Source organism: Phodopus roborovskii, unplaced genomic scaffold (genome assembly GCF_943737965.1).
Source record: "Phodopus roborovskii unplaced genomic scaffold, PHOROB, whole genome shotgun sequence".
In the NCBI taxonomy this organism is placed as follows: Eukaryota; Metazoa; Chordata; class Mammalia; order Rodentia; family Cricetidae; genus Phodopus; species Phodopus roborovskii.
Window position 1 is genome coordinate 4,754,517 of NW_026126541.1, and position 24,865 is coordinate 4,779,381.

The window sequence follows — 24,865 nt, forward strand, 5'->3', positions numbered from 1 at the left end:
AATAAAAAGCTGGGCATGGTAGCAACTACTTACAATCCCAGCACCCAGGAGGCAGAAACGAGCAGAACCCTGGGGCTCACTGGTCTCTGACATAGCGGGACCCCACTGGTCAGCCCGCAAAGTTCAATCAGGGTAAGCTCAGGCCAGTGAGAGGCCCTGACTCCGAAATCAAGGCAGATGGCTCCTGAGAAAGAACACCAGGGGTGGCCACTGGCCTTTATATGTACACATGCACAAGCACATTTACACATACACACCCCAACATACACAAAACTTACATATACACACACACACAGAGAGAGAGAGAGGAGAGACAGAGAGAGAGAGGAGACACACAGAGAGAGGGAGGAGAGACAGAGAGAGAGAGGAGAGACAGAGAGAGAGAGAGGAGACAGAGAGAGAGATTATAAGTAGCAAAAGGAGAAAGGAAGAGAAAGGAAAAGGGCTAAGATGGAGAAGCAGGGGAACTCTCAAATCCACACTGTGGATGCTGCAGTCTAAGTGCTCAAAGAAACCCTAGGTTCTTCTGCACCGTTAGGACTTAGCTTAGGCCAGACACAGCGCTGGCCTTTGGACTTTGGACTTGACTTCTCCTCACAGTGCTGGGGGGAGCCAGATGATGGGCATTGCCTTACAGTGTGGCCTAGGTCAAGTCTGTTCCTCCCTTAGCCTCCCTTACTTCACTTATCACTCGAGGGTAGACGCTTCTTAGCACCTTCCCTGTCCTGAGTGTAGGATGCAGCAGGAGGAAACCCAGCCCATGAAGCTCTCCCATGCCTATTTTACCATGTGGGCAGAGAGGAGGGAGGGGGAAGCTCCTGCATATGGTCACATATAAATTCCTTCAGTCATGGTGGCTCCCTCCAATCGGCACCCACCATCGTCTGCATAGTACCAATCAGGGTTCTCAGGGGAGGTCGGCATGACCCTGGGGACTTCGTCTGGGCTGGAAAGCTCGTAGCTGTAATAGTCATCCGGCTTCCAATCTGCAGGGCAGGGAAGGACAGAAGACAGCCTAGTCATTAGGGCCTGAGGAAGTCAGTCTTTGGCTTAGGGGACACCCCAGAAAATGCAGTATCTTTAAGGAGGAATTACACATCCCCAGTGATGCAGGAAGACAGGAAGGTCAGGCTTGGGGGTGTTTAATTTGGGGGGTGTTAAGGTTCAGCAACTGGTCCAGTGCTGATATTTGGCATGTCAGTACCTGACTAGAAATAGAGAAGGAGATCAAATCCCAACTTCCCACCCACTGATTTCTCCATGCCTTGGGTTCTCAGCTCTGAACACAGCAGGAAGCATCCAATGGCCCTTCAGGCCTTCATAGTTCTGCATAGCCTCTGCCAGGGCTGGAGCACAGGACACTGCCATGGAGCCTCCCTAGCAGCTTTGTGGATAGTATTTCTCTCGAGGCTTCATTAGTCACCTCAGCTTAGTGAAGTCCAAGACCCTTGTCACTTCCCTCTTCCGCCAAACATCTCTCAGTGGCATCTACAGAGCATTTAACCGCTATTCTTTACTGAGCCTTTACAAGGCCGTGTGCTAACCACTTGCAGGTACACTTTCCTTGACCCTCATAAAAGTCCGAGAAGCTGTTCCAGGGATGTAGCTGCTCATTTGGTAGAGTGCTTGCTTGCCTTTGTATGCAGGGAACCCTAGACTTGATCCCAGCTCTGTATGAAATGGCTGTGGTGGTACACACCTGTAATCCCAAATGTCTTAGTTTCTTTCAATGTGCTATGGAAACACACACGCACGCACGCACGCACACACGCACGCATGCACGCACACACACGCGCACACACACACGCACGCACACATGCACGCACACACGCACACACGCACACACGCACGTGCGTGCGCGCACACACACGCCTCAATCCCAACAAAGTCATCTTAAGAAAGTGGGTTTTATTCTGGCTCATGGTTCAGGGTCTAGTCCCCATGTCGGGGAAATCACAACAGCAAGGCCCTGAAGCACTGGTCTCGCTGGATCAACGATCAGAGCACGGGGATGAATGAATGCTAGCGCTTGGCTCACTGTCTCTACTTTAGACCATCTAGGTCTAAAGCAAATGGTGTCACTGTCCTCAATGAACGCTATCAACACACTCCCTCATATGCATGCCTAGGCAGAAAACAATCCCTCACAGGTGGGCCCCGGGCTTTGTCTCCTAGATAAGTTCAGAAGTTGTCATGTTAACAATAAACAGCATCACAGCAGAATCTAGGAGGCAAAGGCAAAGGGTCAAAGATTCAAGCCATCATTGGCTGTAGAGAGAGTTGGAGGTCAGGCTGGGACACATGGGACCCTATCTCAAAAAAAAAAAAAAAAATTCTGGGAAGTATATGTTGGCTATGCTTTAAATTGTGGGAGCTGATACTCAGAGAGGATAAGCAACACACTCAAGGTCTCATAGCTAATTCACAGCTAGATTTAAACTAAAGTCTGTCTCTGTGAATCACCATGTCTTTCTAGTTCAATGATAGTGCTCCATTGATTTAATTAGCTCCTTCCATTGCTTTACACACACACACACACACACTCATACACACACTCACACACATACTCACACACACAAACACACACAGAGACACATTCACACACACTCACATACTTACACACACTCACAAACACACTCACATACTCACACACAGTCACACAATACACACTCACACACCCACATACACTAACACACAGTCACACAATACACACTCATATACTCACACACACTCACACATACACACAGTCACATACACACACCCACAAACACACACACAATCACACACACACACTTAAGCAAGTATCCCCACTGAATGTCCAGCCTGCTACTTAACAACCACCCAAGTACAGCCCTCAGACTGTTCTGGGACCTTGGTTACCAATGGAGACAGAATGTGGTGATGTCTACAAGTGGAAAGTTCAGTTAGACAGTCAAACAGGTGTGTGTATGTCTGAAGTCAAACCTTTGGCTGTGTGGAGCCTTGGAAAGAGCTGGAGGCTCTGTGAGTGGTGGAGAGAAGTTTGCAAGGGGAAGAAAGTTGAGTTCACTCTGCCCTTTGCTGCTGACGAGAGGATGGCAAGTTGGCAGCTGTGAGGAGACTCTCCAGAGAGACAGGATAATGAGGCAGGAACAAACGTGACACCTGGCCTGAAAGGCCACCCAACAGCGTCAGTGCTGGCGTGGAGGGCGCTCTCTACCCAAGCCTGCTTACCCCCAAGCCTGCTTACCAAGCGCACTGTCTCAAGATCTCCCCAACACTCTTATATATATAGTCTTTGCATCCATGGTTTCTGATAATTTGACTTTTGCACAATGGCCGTCTTATATTTCCCATTAAAATGGAATTATCTTTTTATTTCTTTTTTGAATACACCAAACTGGTTCCTTGGCAAAGTTTCACCTCATTTATCACAGTGTCAAGACAAGACTCTCTTTTCTTGCTCATTATTTGTCCCTGGCTGCTTTCCCCAGGATGAAAATGTTCCCAGAGGAGGCCACCTCTCCAGAGATGAGGATCTAGGCTAGAGATGAGGCCACAGTCTCCCTGGAGCAATGAAGTCTCCTTCCATAAATACGATAAAGCAGAGAAAGGGGGAGAGGAAGGAGGGGGAAATGTTTTTCCAAGTTGGCCATGGAAGATTTCCAACTGACATTTGAAGGAGACAGAGAGCTGATTGCAATGTTGATTTATCTCTGTTTTCACTGGAGGACTTACTTTGGCTTTTCCTATACATGTTTATAGATAAAGGTCTTTCGGGGTTCTAGTCTTTCCTAGACCCCTCTCAATAGTCCCATGGATTGAGGGCACATTGGCTAATCTTGAGTATTGTTGAGGATCCCCTCCCACACCCCTGTTTTGTGGTTAGGGAGAGGGCTCAGTTGGTAGAAGGCTCTCTGCTCAAGCTTGAGACCTGAGCTCAGATCTCAGAGGATCCGTATGGTCCTAGCGCTGGGGCAGGGGGTGGGGGCGGAAGATCCCTGGAGCACACAAGCCTGCTGCTCTTGCTGAAATGGTGAGGGTTAGGTCCAATGAGTCCCGATTTCAGGAACTAACATGCAGACACAAGTGAATAAATGCGTGTGTGCCTACATACAAGCACACACAATCACATGAAACACTCAGATCTGTACATGTACACTTTGCAACCATACACACATGGGCATGTACACACAAACATACCACCCACACATATAAAAATCAATGAACACAAACCTGTACACATTCCCTTACCAGTCTCTCTCTCTCTCTCTCTCTCTCTCTCTCTCTCTCTCACACACACACACACACACACACACACACACACCTTAAACAGAGGACATGCTTACACATGTGGAAGACTGTGACATTTTAGGGGACAGGCAAAAGGCCTGTCGTGGGATTTGGACTTGAGCCTAGTCCTATGTGCAAGGTGCGCTCATTTTTCAGTGAGCTGAAGAGCAATGGAAACATGCCAGCCCTGGATCAAATCCTTCAGAGCAAGGCAAGAAGTCCCTACAGGATGTGAGGGCCCCAGGTCCTAGGCTGAAATGGATTCAGTGATAGAAGGCTTGGCAGGTCGTGATCTCCAGGAAAGAAGAAACCATTCATGGGGGAGAGAGGCAGTGTGGGCCTGCTGCCGAGGCCTTTCCAGTTGGGCGGATTCCCATCCCTTGTGTCCTGTGTGCACTCCGTCCTACTGTGTGTGAACAGGGTGTAGCAAACCTGCAAAGGAGGAAGTGTTGTGCCAAGGAGCGGAAGGCACCGGTGCCAGCCATGGCATACTATGACACGAGTATGGCATGGTCATAGAGGAACCTCCAGTCGGAACGGCCTTGAGGAAGAGAGCAGAACGAGGAGACCGAAGCGCGGTGTAGAGGGAGAAGTCAGGTGTGCCTACATGGAGCCTTGGTGCCTTCACTTTCAGGGTTGGACACTTGGCTTGAACCAATCTGATGACAAGGATGCCCCCGATTCTCTACCCTACACGAATCTGTACTCTCTGAAATCAGGACTGGACTCCCAGTTCATCATGTCCCTCCCCTTGGTCTGGGGCGACCGGGACTTGCTTCAGCATCTATGGTTGAAACAGTGCACCTGTTCTAAGGCTGACCCCGAGAACCTTCATGGCTGCCTTCTTGCCTTCTCCTTCTCCTTCCTCCCCTCCCCTCCTCCATCCTTTCTCCTGCTCTTCCTGCCCACTTCCCTGGACCCTCCTGACTCCTTAGTCTGACCAATGTTGTCACATGAGTCAGCAGCATGACCAGAAGTGGCCTTAAACATGAGAAAGCCAGCCAATAGCAAAACAAGATGCCAGACCAACCTCCCACTGGCTGAACATGCAAGGAAATCCAGCTCAGATCAACTAACTAAACCTGGTATAGACCAGAACTTCCAGCAGAACCCAGACTCACTGCTAACCCAAGGAATCAACATCTAAATACATGGCCATCGACTGCCATCTCCAAGTTTGAGGTCCTATATTATGCAACAACAACGGACATACTTGATGGACACACTGGGTTGTTCATGGGATTGGGGGTTAGGACACAAGGGCATTCCTCTCTGTCTCATTGGCTGTGGATGTCCTTGCTGGAACCTCTTTGTTTCTCTTTGGGGCTTAACCCATCTATCTGGTTTATTTCCTTGAATCTTAACAACGGGGCCACTTCTGCCCTTTTTCTTCCCTACGCTGCTCAGCACAGAGCCCTATGTGTATGTAGCTGTCACATGCAACAGATTGATTTTCCTCATGACCACGCCTCCCTGCCTTCTGATTGGCCTACCTTAACACAGTATGAATGGGAACCTTCGCTAGAAAAAGGGTGAGATTTGCACCCTTTGAAAACCCCTGATGAGCTCTCTACACATCTATAAAGTTGTCTAACTGTTTTCTGGGTAGAAAGGGACAGTTGCCTGCCATGGAATCTGGGCCCCCTCTGGCAGGTTGGAGAAAACTGCCTCTGCTTTGGAGAGGGGAATGGTAAAGAGCCTTCCCAGAAAGGAAGGGAGCCTGAATGCAACCCCCAGAGTCCACATTTAAAAGAGCGTGCGCAGGGTTGGGGGCACAGTTCATAAACTTCTAACCCTAGTGCCCAAGAGACAGAGACAGTGTGACCCCTGGGTCAGCCAGGCTAGCCCACTATGGAGTTCCAGACCAGTAAGAGACCCATCTCAGAATCCTCAGAAAATGTGGGTCAGGTAGCCTGGTATTCCTCATTCATGGCTATCAAAATGAGACTGTACCTCAAGCAAAGTGAAAGGTGAGGTGACCCTCTGACCTCCAACATTGCAGCATGTATGCACATGTGTCCATCATACATGAGCATCTATCATCTACCTATCTATCTACCTATCTATCTACCTACCTATTATCTATCTATCTATCAAATCATCTATCAATCTATCATCTACCTATCATCAATCAATCTATCTATCATCTATCTATCTACCTATTATCTATCTATCTATCATCTGTCTATCTATCATCTATCTATCATCTATCTATCTATTTGTATATACACATGCACACACACAAACAAATGAGACAGAGAGAGGGGTTAGAGATAGAGAGATAGATAGATAGATAGATAGAGAGAGAGAGAGAGAGAGAGAGAGAGAGAGAGAGAGAGAGAGTCTAGCTCACAAACAGGAGTATGCCTGAGGTTGCCCTCTGGAGTCCACAAATATGCATGCACACATACAAGGGCTTCTTGGGGCTCACATCAGGTTACTCGAGACCTCTTCTGAACTACTAAAAAAGAGGGACCCTTGGGGACACAGGGTGCTCTTGGAGGCTTTTATATTAGATATAAAAAGAAACCCATGGCCTTACCACTTCATCAGAGCCCAGCTGGAAATAACTATGAGGAGTGTTAGGGTATCCTGAATTGACACAGATACTTTCAATGTTATTACATATTAAATATTTTCTGTGTGTCGGGTACTCTATACAACTATGAATGAACAAAATTTCACTTAACTTTCAACCTCTGTGGCGAGGGTAATCGTCATTACTATTCCACAGATCAAAACACCTAGGTTCGCCTAACTCCAAGTTGTGTCCGACTTTTCATGAGCCTGGCATCTCTGTGGTTCAGGTTAGAAAGCCCTTGGCCCTCTCCAGGATTCCTGTGGTCCATGGTGAGGGCCTCTTGGAAAGAGTTCACAGTTAGTGCTGTGGGAATCTCACAGCTGCTCTGCTAAAGGAGCTTGCCAGATGTGTGGAACGGAATGAAAACCTCTGGAATGTCACCCGGTTGGCTTCATTCATCACTGTGCCACAGCTGGCTCCTCTGAGGGCCTTTCCCAAACCCCAGCCCTGTCGGCCTGCATGTCAGCCCTGCTGGCAGGCGAGTACAGCCGAGAGCCTTGCTGGCAGCCGCAGGACAGCTGATGGATGGGCACAGCCTGTGGTGCTGGGCAGAGCCAAGCCAGCTTTGAAGATGTGTTTCCGCAGGCCTGCCGGCTGTGCGTCACCTGCTTTAGGGACATGGGCAGAGCTTGTGCTGTTTGATGGCCACCTCCTCTGCCACCCACTGGGGACTTGGGACCAGGCACCTTCTGCTCTAGCAAGGCCCTTGCCATGTATTGGCATCAGAAAGACCAACCAAGGAAGAAGCTTGCCTGAGGGCGTGAGCCGGGTGTCTTTTCCACAGACTGTTGTCTGAAGGGAGCACGGAGCTCATAAATTTCATCAAAGATCAAGCCCATGCACTATGGGACCACATGAGGAGAGGCTTTAAATCTAATGCCTTCACTCCGCAGCCAGAGGCCAACAGAGCACCCGGAGAGAGGCTCGGGGGCCCAGGGCAAGCCTGCTTCCTTTACTCACCAACCCTCAGAAGTTGTCTGTAGAGATCGGTGTCCTGGCATACTATACCCCACACTGCCCACTCCTGTGTAAGTTGTTTTCTAACTTGAGTCTTTGCCCTAAATGACTCTGATGTTGGGGAGTTCACTGAATTCTGGAATATTCTAATTTTAGGAGATTCTTCCTGTCTGTAGGTCAACTCCGACACTATGTTTTGTGATGTGCTCAACTAACCCTTATATGGACACATAGAAGGAATGAATCTACCCCTTCCCTTGTCTACAGGGTCATTACACTTATCCAACCAGCCCACTGTCTAATCCTGGAGACACTGTGTACAACTTTCTAGGAGATGGTGGTAAAGCGCTTTGTGGTAGCTTCCCATTTTTGTGTGTGGGCATGAGCACGTGGAGGGCAGAGGTACAAAGAATCATCCTTCCACTTTGCTCATCGAGGCAGGGTCTCTTAATCAGACCCAGAGCTCATGGATAAGGCTAGACTCATAGGGATCCCCCTGTCTCCATCTTCCAAGGTAAGAATTATAGGATGGCTGCCATGACCATCTAGCATTTGCCTGGGTTCTGGAACTATTTCTCATGCTAAAGCAATTATATTATCCACTGAGTTATCTTTCTGGCCCACAAAGATACTTTTGTTGTGCTTTATGTTTTTTGAGACAGGGTTTCTCAATGTAATAGCCTTAGCTGTTCTGGAACTTGCTTTGGAGGCCAGAATGGCCTTGAACTCACTGAGATCCGCCTGCCTCTGCCTCCAAAGTGCTGCAATCAAAGGTGTGTGCCACCACTGCCAGGCAATACTTCTTAATCCCCACAGTTCAACTATGGACTACAAGTGGAACTTCTTTTTAGACACTTGAAACTGGGTCCCTTGGCTCTTCTATACCCTGACTCCTTCTCTGTTCATCCCAAGGCATTCACAGCCCTGTCTTTCTTCCTTCTCTGGTCCAAGAACCCTTGGCCCGGCAGGGAAATGGCCTTGACCTCTCTTCGAACTCCACGCATGCCTGGAGCCTGCATTGGAGCCTTCTGGGCTCCCACTTTCTGTCTTGCTTTGGAGAAAGTTGCAGAGTCCCCTCTGCAGTCCATGTTCACATGGGCACACATTTCTATTCTATTCCCAAAGGTCTGGGTCACCTGTTCTGAAGTGCCTCTCTGCCTATGCAGAACTCTTTTCTGAAGAATATTGATGACTGATCAGGATTTGGCTAATGGGTACCATCTTTGCTCTAAGTAAGTCCTTTATCCAAACTTGAATCTCATCTGTCATCTCCATGCACGGGCTGCCTGTTCTGGTCTTCTGTGCATGGCCAATCCAGTCTATTCCTGCGGGGATGTCTGCCTTTGGTCCCTTGAAGTAGTGAGAGGAATTTCTACCCCAGACTCAAGCAGGTGCTATGATGTTGTTCATCCCACTGTGGTGTGGGCACTAGGCAGAGGAAACAGAAATTGTGCACGATGACAGAGTCTGGGAGAGACAGAGAGCCTGTGAGAAATAGCCCTGCACACTAGGCAGGGGAAATCTGTGTGTCGGGCAGTATATGACACAACCTCTTAGATGCAATTGTTTTGTGTACTTGTGGTTTCTTTTAATTGACTGTTTTGTGACAAGGTCTCTTATAGTCTGGGCTGACCTCAAACCTGCTCTGTAGCTGAAGCCTGTCCCAAACCCCTGACCCCACTACCCCCATCTCCCAAGTGCTGGGATTACAGGAGCAAACCACCATGCCCAGCTTTGAATGCAATCCCAACACCATGCCATGCTGGACATGACATCTACCTCAAGTGCTCTTGGTGCTGTGTGCCTTGTTATTAGTCTGAGACTTCCTATGGGTTTTCTGGACACACCAAACCCAAGGACATTGGTGGAGTTAACGGTGCCATGGGCGAGGGGGGGCATCGCTGGGGTGGCTCATCCTGGAGCTGCCTGTCTTGGCTTCCTTGTGGGGGAATGGAGTAAGTAGGACGGCCCCTTGCTCAGTTACACCCGGTCTTTCCCTCAATCGCTAATGGACAAGAAGCCTCAGTCTCTTTCTCTGTAAAATCAGGGCATTTAGCCATACTAACAGTTTCTCCCTTAGGTGGCCGGGGCTGGCACCTCAAAGCTGTGCCGAATGTCACACAGCCACAGGGTTTCTGGGTAAATTTTGAAGGCTCCTGGGACACCCTGGAAAGGTGATCCTGTGCTCTGGCTCTTGGCTGCTGGAAGCCTGGGGTGACGGATGGCACACTCACCTGGGTCTGGGGGTGCAATGAAGGACATCAGCGAGAACTGAAAAATAAAACCACACAGTGAGCATCTGACAGAGCTGCCGGCGCCTCCCCCAGAGGCCCTAAGCCAGAGGTCCCTGTGCCCCAGACACAGGCGACTCCCTGCAGGCCTAATGGAAGGCACTCTCTCCTGCACACACCTGTTGGGACATTACAGCTTGCCTGCCATCTGCCACAATACTAACTAGTCAGTTGCTCCTGGACCATGAGTGGCATGGTTGCATTGTGTTCCCATGGCAACCCCATCGGAGGAGGAGAACACTTAGGTTTTATTCTCGTCTAAGGGATTCTTAGGGTGACTGTCCTTGTAGATTGGGAGTGGACAAATGCTTAAAACCCTCCAGAGGTTTCCCAGTGTTCTTGGGATAGAACAAACACCTGCCCGGAAGGAGACTTGTGGCGTTACTCTTTAACTTTCCTTCAGGTTTCAGCAGCGACCACAAGAAACTAGGGAGGGGAGGGGTAAAAAAGAAAAAAAGGGACCGTGACTCTGTTTATTGCCTTACAGTCCCTCGGCCCTGTTTTTATGGGGAAGGAGGCAGGGACACACGTTTCACTGGAGGTCGGGAGATGGGAAACAGAGATCACCTGAGTGCTGAGGAGGAGCTGGAAGGAGGGCCGTGTGGGGGTGGAGGGGGCCCCAGCCCCCCCCCCCAAGGAGGAGTGTTGCCTTCTCCAGCCTCACTCCCAGAATGGTCAGTGGCTGTACCTCAGATCTGCTTCCCTGCTCTGCCACACCTCCTGACATTGAACTGGTGTGGACCCATGCTTTGTGTCTCTCTCCACCCAGGGAAATAGTACTCAGCCTTTTCTACTTGAGCTGAGTAGGGCGGGGCCCAGGCCTGGCTACACCTGTTTGCTCACTCAGAGCCTGAGGGACACCTGATGCTGTGCCGCCTGGAGCCAGCAGGTGGCAGACATGCTCTTTCTAGGCATGGCTGTGGCGGGAATGGAAACTGAGCTTGGGAGGCTTCCCAGCAGAGCCATCCCAGCCCTCCTCCACCCCATGCTCTGCATGGACTCTTTTCCACTCACAGAGAGGCAGCCCAAACCAGACATACCCGGTTTCCAGACGCTAACCTCCACTGTGTCAGAAGCAGGAGGTGTGGATGCCATTTGTGTCCCCCCACCCCATAATTCCACTCTGCTTCTTCAAAGTCAATGGAATAGAAGAGCACCCACTCCTGGGACTCTAGAACCCAAAGATGGAAATTAGCAGAGGAAGTGAGGGGGGGTGTGTGTGGGATAGTTAAGAGTCAAATAAGAAAGTGGAGGGCTCTGTCCACTTATTAAAAGCTGACTGAACCAGGCCGGTGATAACCGTTTTCCATACACATTGCCTTGTTTGTTCTGAAAAGCACGTGTGCATTCCAATACCGAAATCGTCAGTTTATCCCAAAGCAGCTACCAATGCAGACTTGGAATGTGGATGCCCATTTCCATCAGATTCCGTATTCCTAGCCACCGTGCCAGAGTCTGGGAGCCATAGCATAGCCACACTGGCCTGGTCTATCACTGGGGAGGAGCACTATGCGCTGGGTGTGGTAGGACACACCTTTAATTCTGGCACTTGGGAAGCAGAGACAGGCAGATCTCTCTGAGTTCTGGGCTAGCCTGGGCTATGTAGTGAGATACTCAAAAAAGGAAAGAAAGATGGAGAATAACCGAAGGAGATATCTGACGCCAACTTCTGGCCTCCAGTGCATGTACACACATGTACAGTACACACACACACACATACACTCATGTGTACACATACTCACGTATAAACACAGGCATGCGTACTTAAGCATACAGGTACACACATGTACACTCGGGTACACACACAACTATTAAAAATAAGCCTGTAAAGTAGGTAAAGGTGAGTGTGTGTAACAGGAGTGTGGCGATGTCAGATTAGGCTGTGGCAGTTTCTCAAGTCTAATTACTTGGTTGTCTGTCTGGCAAGACTGAGCTCTTGCTGTCAGGAAGTGAAGCTTCCTGGGCTGAAGAGAAGCCTCCAGGAGGAGCCTACTTCCTCCCTTGGTGGACACCCCAGCACAAGCAGGATTCAGAGGCCACACTGTAGCCTGACATCTCTGGTTCCACGTCAAACAGACCTGTAGTCTTTGGATAGAGCCTGGAGTGACCACCCATATCACCATGGCCAGGAGCATGGAAACTATGGGTTTGAATTCAGCTCACTGACGTGAGTGTGTGCCATCTTGGACAGGTTGCTTATGTTGCTTGTTTTGTTATCTGTGATATCAGAGTGACACTGGCCCTAACTCATAGGCTGGTAGGGAAATTCAAACCACGAGGGATATGTGGTTAAAAGTCAATAAATGGCTGGTAGTACTGTTATGAGATGTCATTGCCAATGAGTTAATCTCATTACTATAATTACTTTCCAATTGCTTGGTGCAACAGTGTGGAGGGGCACGGCATGTGTGGGGGCATGGTGTGTGGGGAGGGGCACAGTGGGGGAGGGGCAGGACCAGGAGAGCCCCTCAGCAAAGGTCTTCCAGGAACTTATTACTTGGGTCAATCACAGGCATGTCACATGAGCCCCCTCCCCCATCATTTTTCCCTGGGATCCTTGCCAAACCCTAAGCCAGGAAACCTTGTTATATTAATTATGAAGAGAAAGCATGTTTTATTTAAAATCCCGGCTGCTAAATTTTCTGCCATGCTGTTTCTGTGTGACAGCAGAATTTCTTTTGCATTTAGGAAACCCTAATGCATTTAGAATATAAATATATCCATGCTTATATACATACACACGTGACTTCAGCGACCTGATTTCCCTAAATACCGGTGTATACTGCAAAGCTAATGAGTTCAACTCCTGCTTGCAATCAAGTCCCCCCCCCTTGGAATTTAGTCCTTTCCTTTATCCAGAAGTCTTTGCCTAGGTTGGAGAAGAGGAAGGGACCCCCTAGGCATGAAAAAGACCTAATTCTGGGATGTTTGGGGTTTCACCAAGGGTGGCTCCCAGATTCTGCCCTGGGGCATGTGTGGATCTGAGTGCTGAGATTGGGGACTGACCCACTAAACACTTCAGCATCTATGGTGTGTTTGAGCAATAACCGCATAATCTCTCTGCCTCTCTCCCTCCCCTCCCTCCCTCTCTCCCTCAGGAGGCGATGAAGGCGTAGAATGGCAATCCATAGGAGAGGGAGACTTGTGCATGCCCCTTTGCGGTACAAACACGAATGTGTGCTCACTGCTACCAGAATATGCAGTTTTTATGAAATCTCGGAGAAGCACTATCTATATTTGAGGTGCTCTGCTTCTCAAATGCTGCCTGGCAACTAAAACACAAAGAAGATGCTCTGTAGTCACAGCAAGCAAGACTGGGCCGCGAGCAGAAGAAGGTACTCCAGTCTGCGATCTCTTGTCTACACAGGCCATTCTGTGGTTGAGTGCCTAGGAAGACCCCAGGAGTAACAGTACAGAGATGTAAACAAACGAGCATTTTGTCCATATGTTCCTTTGTGCAGAGCAGCAGAAACCACCGTCTTTCTTCCTCCCTGAAGCAGGAATGAAGGTCAGACGGGCTCTGCCCGGCACAAGGGAGTCTAGCACCCCCAAACGATTTCTTCTTTGGGGTGCAGGGACGACATCACACAGCTATGCTAGTTTATACATAAATCGATCTAGACCAGACACGAAGGCATATGAATGATGTCTGCGGTTCACGGTCATGGTGTCTGAGCCATGTCTGTCCTTAGTGAGTTTCTAAATGAAATCAAATCTCAGGTAGAGGCCAGGGAGAAGGCTGAGCAGGTAAAAATGCTTGCTATGAAGTCTGATGACCCGAGTTCAACCGCCCCCCCAGAGTCCACAGGGAAGAAAGAGGTACCTGACCCCCACAAGTTGTCCTTTGGTCTACACACAACACACACACACACAGACACACACACAGACACACACACTCACACATACACACTCTCTCTCACACACTCTCTCTCTCACACACACACTCACACACACACTCACACACACAGACACACACTCACACACACACACTCTCTCTCTCACACACACACACACTAAGGTGAAGATGATAATGAGGATAAAATGTTTTACAAAGAAGAGCTTCTGATATAGATGATCCCAAGAATAAGTTAGCATGACGCACAAGGCACCTCCTGCCTCAGCGCTGATGCTAAGGCTGTCATCTTTCCACTTCAGAGGCACATGGAGTCCATCGCTCCCTCCTCTGCAAATGACCTCCAGCTAGGATGTGGCCCCAATGCCACATGCACCGAGAGACGCACTTAGATGGTACTCAGGGACCCAGGTCTATCTATCCTCTAAAAGTTTAGAGTTTCACTGTGTCATTTCCCAGCTGTGGGACTTAGTTCTATGTGTTAAATGGGAACCGTGACAGTAGCTAGGACTCGGGGACCTTTTGGCAGTGACCCAATCCATAGCAAACTTAGGGGCTAGCACCAAGGATGGACTCTACCATACACTACCATTTCATTATATTTCTCATATTATTGACGAAGGGTCTGGCCTATGCAGCTCACTGTGCAGCCCAGAATGGCCTGGAATTCACAATCCTCTTGCCTCAACTTTCTGAGTGCTATCAGACAACTGGTTATTATTTTTATCTATGTAGGTGGGAAAGACCATCAGACGATGTGGCTTTGCCTTCCCATGAAGCCTCAAACCCTCCCAAACATCCAACCTGGCTGTTTTCCCCTGGATACAACATGCCAGGCAGGCCGCAGAACATGGAAAGACTTTCTGGCCACCTGGCACGCGCCTAAGTAAGAAAGCGTAGGGAAGTCATGAGTCCTTTCTTTGGAGTTGACGAAGATCATTGCCTTAGGCTAGTCCTCATATGCTTTTATCCTCTATTGACTTAAAGTTTCATTGATAACCCCCCCCCCACAAAAAAAGAAAAAAGATTTGTGGGAGGGTTGGGGGCTGGGACTCTTATCCTTTGGTGAACATCCAACAGTCGCGTTAGCCCTTCTTGCCTGTAAACTCTAGGCTCAATGGTTTCCCATTGGTGTTTTCTCTGGGTCTCTCTCTGATCATTGCTGCTGCCTTATGTACAGCTGTGGGATAGCTGCTCTCAGCCCCAGGTACTCACCAGGCATCACATGACCAGGCTTGACAGACACAGGGAACTGCAACCGCCATGTCTTTTGGCATGGGCATCTTTTCTAAAACAAGCCACTTGGCAAACTGCATCTGGTACTAAGGAAGGGGTCTGAACTAAGGATGTTATCACATGAGCGTGCCAATGAGCGAGGCTATCATTAATTCCATCCCCCCAGGAAACACCCCAAAAGGGAGACACAACTCAAAAGCGATTAACCGGATGCAGGAAGGTTAGCCGCGCTGAGCTTTCCATAGCGAAGTTGCTCATATCCTGGACATTATCCACGAAAAGAGCTCACACTCGGTGGGAATTCGTCCCACTCGTAGAGAGCTAACCTAGCACACACTAAAGATCTTGGTTTTGATCACCAATGCCACAAAGAAAACCAAAAGCAAAGGAACTAAATTTTTATTGGAAGCCACACATACGGCCTTCTGTTATCATGACCTTTACCAAATGAGCCGAGACTATTGTGGCAAACTCAACACTATTGCTGCCTCAACACCCAAGCCTCGGCCTATAGTCAGCGTGGAGACCCCAAGGGTTCCGCTCCTCCCTTCCCCAAAGATCCTGTTGGCAGCTGCTCCTCAGGGGGACACGGACTGGCCAGCATCTCCGTTACTTGTCTCAACCCAGTGCTCTAGGCAAAGCCTTAAGTATCTCCCTTCCTGGCCCACCACATAGTTTCACTCCCTTGGGTCCTGGCTCATCTTCTCCGTCCCATCTACTATGGTCACGAGAAAGAGAAGAAAAAGTTCTAGCCACGGGGCTTCTCCTCAAGTCAGATGCAGCTAAGTAAGTAGACCCTTTGTTGGGCTCCCTGAGCCACCAGGGCGTCCCCTGAGGCCAAAGCCCAGGGTTCCCTCTCTTGGCACCCCCCGGAGGGCTGGAGAATCTGACAGGTGTGGTAGGGCCAGTGAGCTCACGTGCTTTCCACCATTTCCCAAAGGGTGCATGCATACAGTAGAGGAGTTGTGTGTACCAGTCATCTCTGTTGGAGTGAATTCACGGAGGCTGTGCTACAGGAGACTCGGTCACTGCATGTCATCAGAAAGCTGCTGACAGGCCCACGAGGCAGTCCACATACACTCCTGCAGTCAGGGCACATTCAATTTGGCACACCAGCCATTCTACAGTTAAGATTTTCTTGCTCCAAACCTAGATGGTTTGATTTTTCTAAAACTCTCATAGTCCCTCGACCACAGAAATTCGAAGTGACCACTTACCCCAGTGGCTGACTTCCCCGCTAGGACGATTAACAGCAGAACACGCAGATCCAGCATCCTGACCAACATCTGTGCCCTTGAAGGCCTCTTGGTTTGCTCTCCTTACAATTTCTTTTCTTGTGTGTGCCTTTGGGGGTGGGGGTGGGGGTGGGGATGTCAGTCTCTGTGGATTCCGGAACAAATGAAGAGGATGCAAATTATTAACTAGGCATCAAATACTGTTTAATGTTTTGCAAACCAACTATCTTGATCAAACAAATGGTAACTTGGGGGTTGGGCAGAGCCAAGGGGTGCCTTGTCTTCTGCAGAAAAACAACAAATGTCTCCAAAGATAGCGGCGAAAATAAAGAGCCCATGGCTTGTGGTGCAGGTAGTGCTATTGAGTGTTCAGTGCTGTGGTTCTGGATGTCTGGCTGGTGTCAGCCACGGGATAAATGGCTCCAGAACAGGCAAGAACCTCTGCCCCCACTGAGGATGCTGGCAGATTTGTGATCTCAAGTCTCGACCAGAACTAAGGCATGGATGGGCCCTAATAACATCACACTTTATATTCATGAAAGATAAATTAAAGGATGCCAAACTGCTATTGACAAACATTGATTCTGGGCGCTTTGAAGTGCTGCCCATAGTTGCTTGTTGGCTTCAAAAGTTTTTTTTTTTTTTTAAACCTCATTACGTAAGGGTTTTCACTTTTTAATTATTTCCCCTTTAGTTGGAGACTGTCTTTGATCTGTGGGAGGAAAAACAAGCATGGTGCTCATTGTTTGGGACGTTGTTGCTGGCGTTCTCTGTTTAGCAGCACAGTTGTAGGTAGGGCCATGGAAAGCAGCAGTTACCGGGCGAGGGCTGGTTCTTGTGGACTCAATTGATCTCCTCAATTGACAGGATCCCAAGCTCCTGTCGGTCCACAGTAATCTATGTTTAGGCTCCAGGAATCCTCCCACCCGATTCTGCAACGTAGGCTTGAAACTGTGCCAACTGATGCATGGGTTAGCACTCACCTCTCCCAGCAGCCATCCCACAGGGCATGTGCAGCCAGCGCTCAAACAGCGGCTGCTCCGGTGGTTGCTGGTAACTCTGGAAGCCAAGCCTTCACCATGCTGGATCCCACAGGCCCAGCCCAGGAGAACCCTGAAGTCAAAGCCCTCACCAGATGGGTTTTGTTGTGTCAACTAACTTTTCACAAGGCCATCCCATCAAGAGGTACCCGGCTTATTATCTCTTTCACAGTATCTGCTCCCTCTCTGCCTCCTTAGACTGAATATTCGTGAGGCTGGGCATTCTGATGGGTTTCCAGCGAGCTCCCAACGTAAGTGGACGGACACTCAGCGATTTATGTGGGCAAGTGAGTAAGTGAACAACCACTCCATCGAAGCAGCAACTGGGCGTTTCACATCAAGCTGCTCAGCAGAGGCGGCTCCATGTGGACACGAAAGTGGGTGTGAAAACTCAGAGGCATGTGTGAACTGTCCAGCATAACACTGCTTGTTCATGAACACATTAATAGCCTTAACATACTCACAGAGTTCCACTATGAGCTGGGAACTGGTGATTCGGGGTGAAGGAAGTGGCCATCAACTTCAGTCCTTGTGTGCGTGTGTGTGTGTGAGTGCGTGTGAGTGTGTGTATGTGTGTGAGAGAATGTGTGAGGGTGTGCGTGTGTGTATGAGTGTGAGTGTTGTGTGTGAGTATGTTTGAGTGTGTGAGAGTGTGTGTGTTTGTGAGAGTGTATGTTGAGTGTTGTGTGTGAGTGTGTGTGTTAGAGTGTGTATGAGTGTATGAGTGTGTGAGTGTGTGTGTTTATGGGTGTGAGTGTGTGTGAGTGTGTGACTGAGTGTGTGTTGTGTGTAACCGAGTGTGTGAGAGTGTTTTGTGTGTGTGTGTTTGAGTGTGTGTAAGGGTGTGTGTGTATGAGTTTGTGTATGAGTGTAAGTGTGTGTAAGTGTGTGAGTGTTGTGAGTGTGTGTGAGTGTGTGAGTGTGTGTGAGTGTGTGAGTGTGTGTGTGAGTATATGTGTGTGTGAGTGTGTGTGAGTGTGAGAGTGTATGTGAGTGTGTGAGTGTGAGTGTGTGAGTGTATGAGAGTGTATGTGAGTGTGAGTGTGTGTGAGTGTGAGTGTGAGAGTGTATGTGAGTGTGTGAGTGTGTGAGTGTGAGTGTGAGTGTGTGTGAGTGTGAGTGTGAGTGTGTGAGTGTGTGAGTGTGAGTGTTGAGTGTGTGAGTGTATGTGTGTGTGTGAGTGTGTAAGGCAGAAGGACACATCTGATGTCCTCTAATGCTCTTTACCTTGTTTTCAGAGCCTCTCTCCTTGTACCCAAAGCTCATCATGTCAGCCAAACTGGCGACCAGCGAGTGTGTGGGCCCCTCCTATCTCCTCCTCTCCATGCTGAGGTTAGAGGTGTGTGACGTCATGTCTGGCTTTGCATGTGGGTGCTGGGGATCCAAATCCTGACACTGGACCTGCTGAATCACATCCCCAGCCCCTGAGCTTCACTCCTAAGGGACAGGCTGAGGTTGGAAAAGTAAATTAGTTAACTGTCCCTAGTGGTTAGCTCAAAAGGTGAACTAGGTGGCGGTATCGGAACGGCGGATGGAAGGTTTGAAAGCAGTGAGTGGGTCCCTGGGATGACCTCACGATGATGCCGTGATTATCCGAGAGCAACACGAGCTCAGAGGCCACACGGGAGGCATCTTCAGCCTTCTGGTTTAGAAGCTGGAGTCTAGCAACAGCCCAGGCAGGTGTCCCTGTCGCCGCCCTGACGGGACACAGGCATCTGGGCTTTCTCTCTTCTGTCTCATTTGGTAGAGAGATTCCCAGAGAACATGCCTGAAGCTTCCCTTCCCCTGTCAAAAGGAAGTGACCAGGGCAGTTTGGCTGTTCGGTTTTGTAATCTGGATCCATGTCTCTATGTGACAATCTTTCCTTTCATAGTAAAAAGGTGGGGTTGGGGGCAGGTTTCACTTTTTGTAATAGTCACAGGTCTCCAACACATTGTCTCTTGTTTCCCCAAAGTTTTATTATTGTGATAACATGAATTGAGTACATTTCTACACTATACTTTCTAGAGAGAATTCTCTAGAAGACACTTAATCCTTTGGTTCCACAGGACAAAGGGGACTGGCTTGTCCTGTGATCTGTGCTTTCCTGGGGAGTTGAAACAGAGTCACCAAGAGCCATGGTCTTCACATCTGAACAGAGAGCCTTGGCACTGGCATGCTGGTTTCAGGGGTCACGGCTGGCCCATCACTGGTTACTCCGGGCACCAGACTCTCACGTGTTGGGTTGCATGCTTCTGAATGGGGTTCTGTCTTGTGTCACAAGCCTGGGGAAATTTGTTTCTAGTGAGCTTTTCCTTCTGTTCTCAGGAAAGGCACCCACACAGAGACCTGGCCAGGACCTGTCCTTTCTTGCGTGCCCAGGACTCACTAACAGAGGCCACGTGTTGTGGCTGAATGGATGTGACTCATGTTTGTTCACAATCTTCAAAGCCAGTGTCTTCTCCCTGGTAAGCCTCCGGTGTGCAGAAATGGCAGCCTGCACTCACAGTAGAACTAGCCACAACAGTCTAGCCCCTTGCCCACACCAACCTTGTAACTCTGGGCCAATCTTCTACTTTCTCAGAGCTTCAGTTTTCCCACCTGTAAAATGGGCCAAGGGCAATGTGCTTAGTGAAGAGACTGGCGGAGAGTAGAGCTCTGTAACATCAAGACTTTCCACGGGACGGCCACCTTTTTGGCAAGGCCCCATCCTTAACTCTACTCTCTGGGAGAAAGGCAGTCAGACTTTTCTAAACAGTCCGGAGAGTATAAGTATTTTCGGTTGTTTCTGGCCACGGTTTGTACATCTGCTTCTCGGTCCCACCACTGAGTCAAGAATGCAGCCGCAGGCCAGGCTGATGCCAGGCACATGGCCGTGTTCCAGGGTAATGCAAACAATAGGGCCACAGCTTTCATGGTACTGCCATAGGAGAAGGAACACACAGACAACTCACACGGCCCCGGGCGAGGCGGGAAGGGCCCTGGACTGCTGCAGCATGGCCTTCCTCAAGCCAACCCAGGAAGCGCATACCACAGCAGACATCTTTGTGGGGTGATGGACAAAAGCTCGCTTAGCCACCCATCCTGCAGGCCTTACTCAGTACCTGCCTTAGGGCTGGGCAGTGTTGCAAATAAGGAAGACAGACCTGGTTTTAGTCTCAGAATTGACATCTCTCAAAGACCCCACTCAGTCACTGGCCCGTCTGCGGGTGGGTTCTTTGTGCCACCCCACTAAGAGCTTAAGGCACAGGGACACAACTCTTTCTCATTGTTCTGATTCCTGTCCCCTTGTTTGAATGGCTTGCTATCCCCTCCATTGACTCCCAGGGACACTCAGTTGGGAAGGGCGGGGATGTTAGCTTTTGTCCACTCAGGGATCCTAGGCAGTTGGTATTTTCAAAACTGCTGCTCTCTGTGTTCTCTGGCCTGGAAGATGCTGGGGTGTGCTCAAGAGCGTGAGAGACATCAGCATTTATTGGGCAGCTTTGCTTTCCGGGGACACTTACAAGCACTCTGAGGTCTTTTTAACTCCCATGCAAGGTGCTTCAGCCCATTTTTTTCAGTTAAGTGAGGTTCAGAAAGGCTAAGCAATTTGCTTAAGGTCTGGTAAGTAGAGGCAAGGCCAGGATTCCAGCCTTTTGGTTTCCAGGCAAATGTTCTTTTTTGATATGGCAGACTCCTGGGTGCTGGGGTGTTTTCCCACAAGCTTATTGGCAAAGGTCATCTGTTTCCTCTTCAGCTCACCTTTCGCTCTGACTATTTCCTGTCAGGGTGACCAGTCCCCGGAGTTTATTGAAGAGATGTGTCTTCCTGTGGTCTTAGGCTGGATATCCTGGGCCCAGACAGAGCTACTGAAATTTGGGTGCAGGAAGTTTCTAGGGGTTATATTTTTGGGATCCATATGAGCTGGGGAGGAGACAGGACTAGGCAGAAGGAGGAGTTGGGTTGCAAAACAGTCACAGCAGAGGCATATCCTCTGGAAATTCTGGAGCTGTGCACCCCTCAGAACTGTCCTGCTGTGAAAGGAGGCTCAGGCCGCTCTACTTGGATGTTTCCCAGCAGCTATGAGACAGCCCACAGGAGGACTGTGACCATATGTCACTCTTCAGTGGTTCTTCCAGTGAGGAACTCAACTGAGCCCTGGACGCCAGTCCCCTGGTGGCTGAAGGACTGGGTGTCTCATTGCTGAAGAAGGATCTGGTGATACCTCATAGCACTGTCTCCAACTAGGAGCTGGACTTCTATTCTGCATCCTCTAGGACAGGTGCCCTATGTAGGGAAGTGTGGCTGGCTTAGAGGGCTTTAAATGAACTTCCCTAGTCTCTGGATGGTCTAATCAGATATTGCGGAAGTCACAGGCATGGTCAGGCAAATTTACAGGCAGACGACAGATGCTCTGTGGGTTAATCAATACCCAAGAGAAAGCCAGAATGCTTCCGTGGGGATGCTTGCCCAATGGTGTTCTAACCATGGCTGAGTTCTGATGGAGAAGTAGACACCTGATCATTGGTCATGGTTTACACCACACAAAGTCACTGTGTTAGGAGAAAAGTGGCTCCCCGTCTGGTAAATGTTCATCTTTAAGAAATCTCAGGATCTGATAAGCACAGATTGGAGTTGGATGCACACAATGGGAAAGCCCAAGGACTCTGAGAAGCCTGAATTCCTGGAGGGGCTTTAGCATGGGCAGAGGAGTGTGGGCCGCTGTGGACCACCGAGTCCGGATGGACCCATGACAGCCGCTCTCTTCTTCTCCAGGGGAAAGTTTGAATTCCTAGCACACAGTAGGTGCTTACCCAGTGCCAGCCATAGCACACAGTAGGTGCTTACCCGGTGCCAGCCATAGAACACAGTAGGTGCTTACCCGGTGCCAGCCAGACACAGAGGGAGGAGTGGCTTGCCTCTCCCAAGCTCGCCATTGCCAGTAGCACAGCACGCTCAGGTTTCAAAGTTGCAAACTTGGAACTCACTGCAGATCTCTTCCTTTCCTGTCTTCCCAGTCCAAGTCACAGGCGTGCCGATACCCCAGAAAGCTTCTCCTGTGCCCCAGCCCTTTCCTCTTGGTTAACTCATGCTTGTCCAAGTGGACACCGTGTGCTGACTCCTGGGCAGCCCTCACATTCTTTTCCCTCCTATCTGCTGCTGAAGTTGTTTCCGCGTGTGAAACCCCGATGGGATCCCGTCACAGCCCTACACAGAACTCTTCAGTACCCTCACGGGGAGCTGCCAGCAAGGCCCACATTCTACCAACTCCAGCAGCCCTGCTTTGTGCCTTGCTCTCCTTAAGCACAGTCTCCTTAGTTCTCATATGTTGCCTCCCGCTTAGGACATGCTACGACCCGACCCTCGATAAAGATCTGTTGGATGGAGGCATAGATGGGCGCGGGGGATAAACAGATGGCTCAGAGAATTGAGAAATGGTCGGATGCTTAAACAGAGGGCGGATCAATAGAGGGATGAAGTGTTGGAGGGATGGGGCTGGGTGGGGGGCTGATCGAGGGGTAAATGGGTGGATAAGTGGGGTAATGTATGAATGGATGGGGCTTATGGCTGGCTCACAAGCGAATGGATAGATAGGTAAATATGGGAATGGACGTACCTGGGGACCAATGCACAGATGAGGTATGGATACAGGGGAATGCATGCACACAGGACTAGATCAATAGATGGGCAGATGGGTGGATGAAGGAACAGTGGACAGCCATGCTTGACGAGAAGACAGGAGCTACTCTTGTGGCCGAAGTTCATGGCAAGTTGTGAGTTCCAAACTGCGTGGTGTCCCCCTCGCCCCATGGATGGACTGTGGCTGGAAGTCACGGATAGTTCTGACTTCTGTGCCCTGTGAGCCCTGGCAGGGCCCTGCCGGGTCTCGAGTACACACCGTAGCCTCCCTCTCCAGCGACTGACTCGCCCATTTGTACTTGTGTCTTTTCTTTAATCTTCCAGTGCAGCTTCAGTATTTCTGCTCGCATTTGAAATTTCCTCCATTGAGACGGTTGTCTAAGGTGGGGAGTGTGTTCTCCCCAGTCTCCCCCATCCCATCATTCAGTTCCGCGAGAACACAGCCTGCCACCTTGCATCTGCAGCCTCACAAAGAGCCACCGCCCGAGCTGTATGACGCGTCTTGTTCTTGACACATCTTTGATTTATTAAACAGTTTTTAGTAAAATTCTGCATACGTTTACCACATGAAAAAACCTGGTAGAAAGCCTGGGAGAGGGAGGGGTCTAGAGATCTGGGCGTTTAGACTTCCTGGATTTCTGAATACAGTGTGCAGACACTTCCAATAACACCTCTTCACTTTGAGGGAAGAGAGACCTCTAAGTCCCCACTACAGTCAGTTTCCAGACATTTCCTCGCATTGCTGGCTTCCTACAGTACATTTGTATGTGGTTTTGTGCCCTGCTAGCAACAGCCCGGGTTGGCATCAGACAGAGCTGATAGAAAAGCCATCAACTTGCTTCATTATCTTGGGTAAGCTGTTTAATCTTTCTCAGTCTGCCTTAAAGGAACTTTGTGTTTCAATGTACAAGATGACATTTGTGAAATGGCCTGAAACACAACAGACACTTAATTTGTATTGAGTTGCCTTCCTGTCTCTTCCCACTTTAAATTGTCCCGTTCCTATGTGGGGCTGGGATTGAACCCGAGGCCTCACTGATTCGAGCTCTACTGTCGAGCTGTATGCCCAGCATTCTCCTTATCTTTCATTTTGAGACAAGTGTCTCGCCAAGTTGCCCAGGTTGACCTTGAACTCACCTTGCAGTCTTAGCTTTGAACTCAGGATGCTCCTGCGTCAACGTCGCGAGAACTGAGATTGTACATGCGTCCCTGTGCCCCTCACGGGAAGTATACACATCGTTCTCCAGGCGGGCACAGCAGGAAGTGGCAATTTTATAAAAATGAGTCAGGCAAGGGACAGACAGTAAGAGACACTCAGACAGGTGCCACCCAGGTGTGTGACACCACCGTGCAGTGGGCATCATTGCATTTTCCCCCAGGGCCATCTGTGTGGGAAAACACAGCAGACAGATCCTCAGACACTCACGAGACGGGGCCTTGCCAAAGTACCTGCAGCTGCAGGAGGAAGGCGTGTGGGAAGAATGGTGGGGATACATGATTGCCATCCGTCATGGCAGGACACAGATCCTCACCCTTCCTGTGCATTCCAACCACAACCACAGACCTTTATGTAAACAACACCAATAGTTTCCTGGGCGAGTACCTTCACCAATATGCACTTGGGGTGTGTGAGTGTAAGTGTGTGTGTGTTTGTGAGTGTGTGTGTGAGTATGTGAGTGTATGTGTGTGAGTGTGTGTGAGAGTGTGTGAGTGTATGTGAGTGAGTGTGTGAGTGAGTGTATGTGTGTGAGTGTGTGTGAGAGTGTGTGTTTGTGAGTGTGTGAGTGTGTGTGAGTATG

At 49.5% G+C, this 24,865-nt stretch overlaps 1 protein-coding gene across 1 annotated transcript in view; it reads right to left on the reverse strand.

The window, feature by feature from the left end:
* The window catches only part of Habp2 (hyaluronan binding protein 2), a 36,556-nt gene extending 11,978 nt beyond the window's left edge, over nucleotides 1–24,578 (reverse strand). The window contains exons 1-7 of the mRNA XM_051200023.1: nucleotides 24,516–24,578; nucleotides 24,204–24,451; nucleotides 19,042–19,126; nucleotides 17,409–17,484; nucleotides 11,142–11,272; nucleotides 10,045–10,081; nucleotides 879–986 (exon numbers count right to left, since the gene is read on the reverse strand). Coding sequence (XP_051055980.1) covers nucleotides 879–986; nucleotides 10,045–10,081; nucleotides 11,142–11,272; nucleotides 17,409–17,484; nucleotides 19,042–19,126; nucleotides 24,204–24,451; nucleotides 24,516–24,578 — 748 coding nt within the window. The remainder of the gene's footprint in view (nucleotides 1–878; nucleotides 987–10,044; nucleotides 10,082–11,141; nucleotides 11,273–17,408; nucleotides 17,485–19,041; nucleotides 19,127–24,203; nucleotides 24,452–24,515) is intronic.
* Between the last annotated feature and the right edge of the window lie 287 nt (nucleotides 24,579–24,865).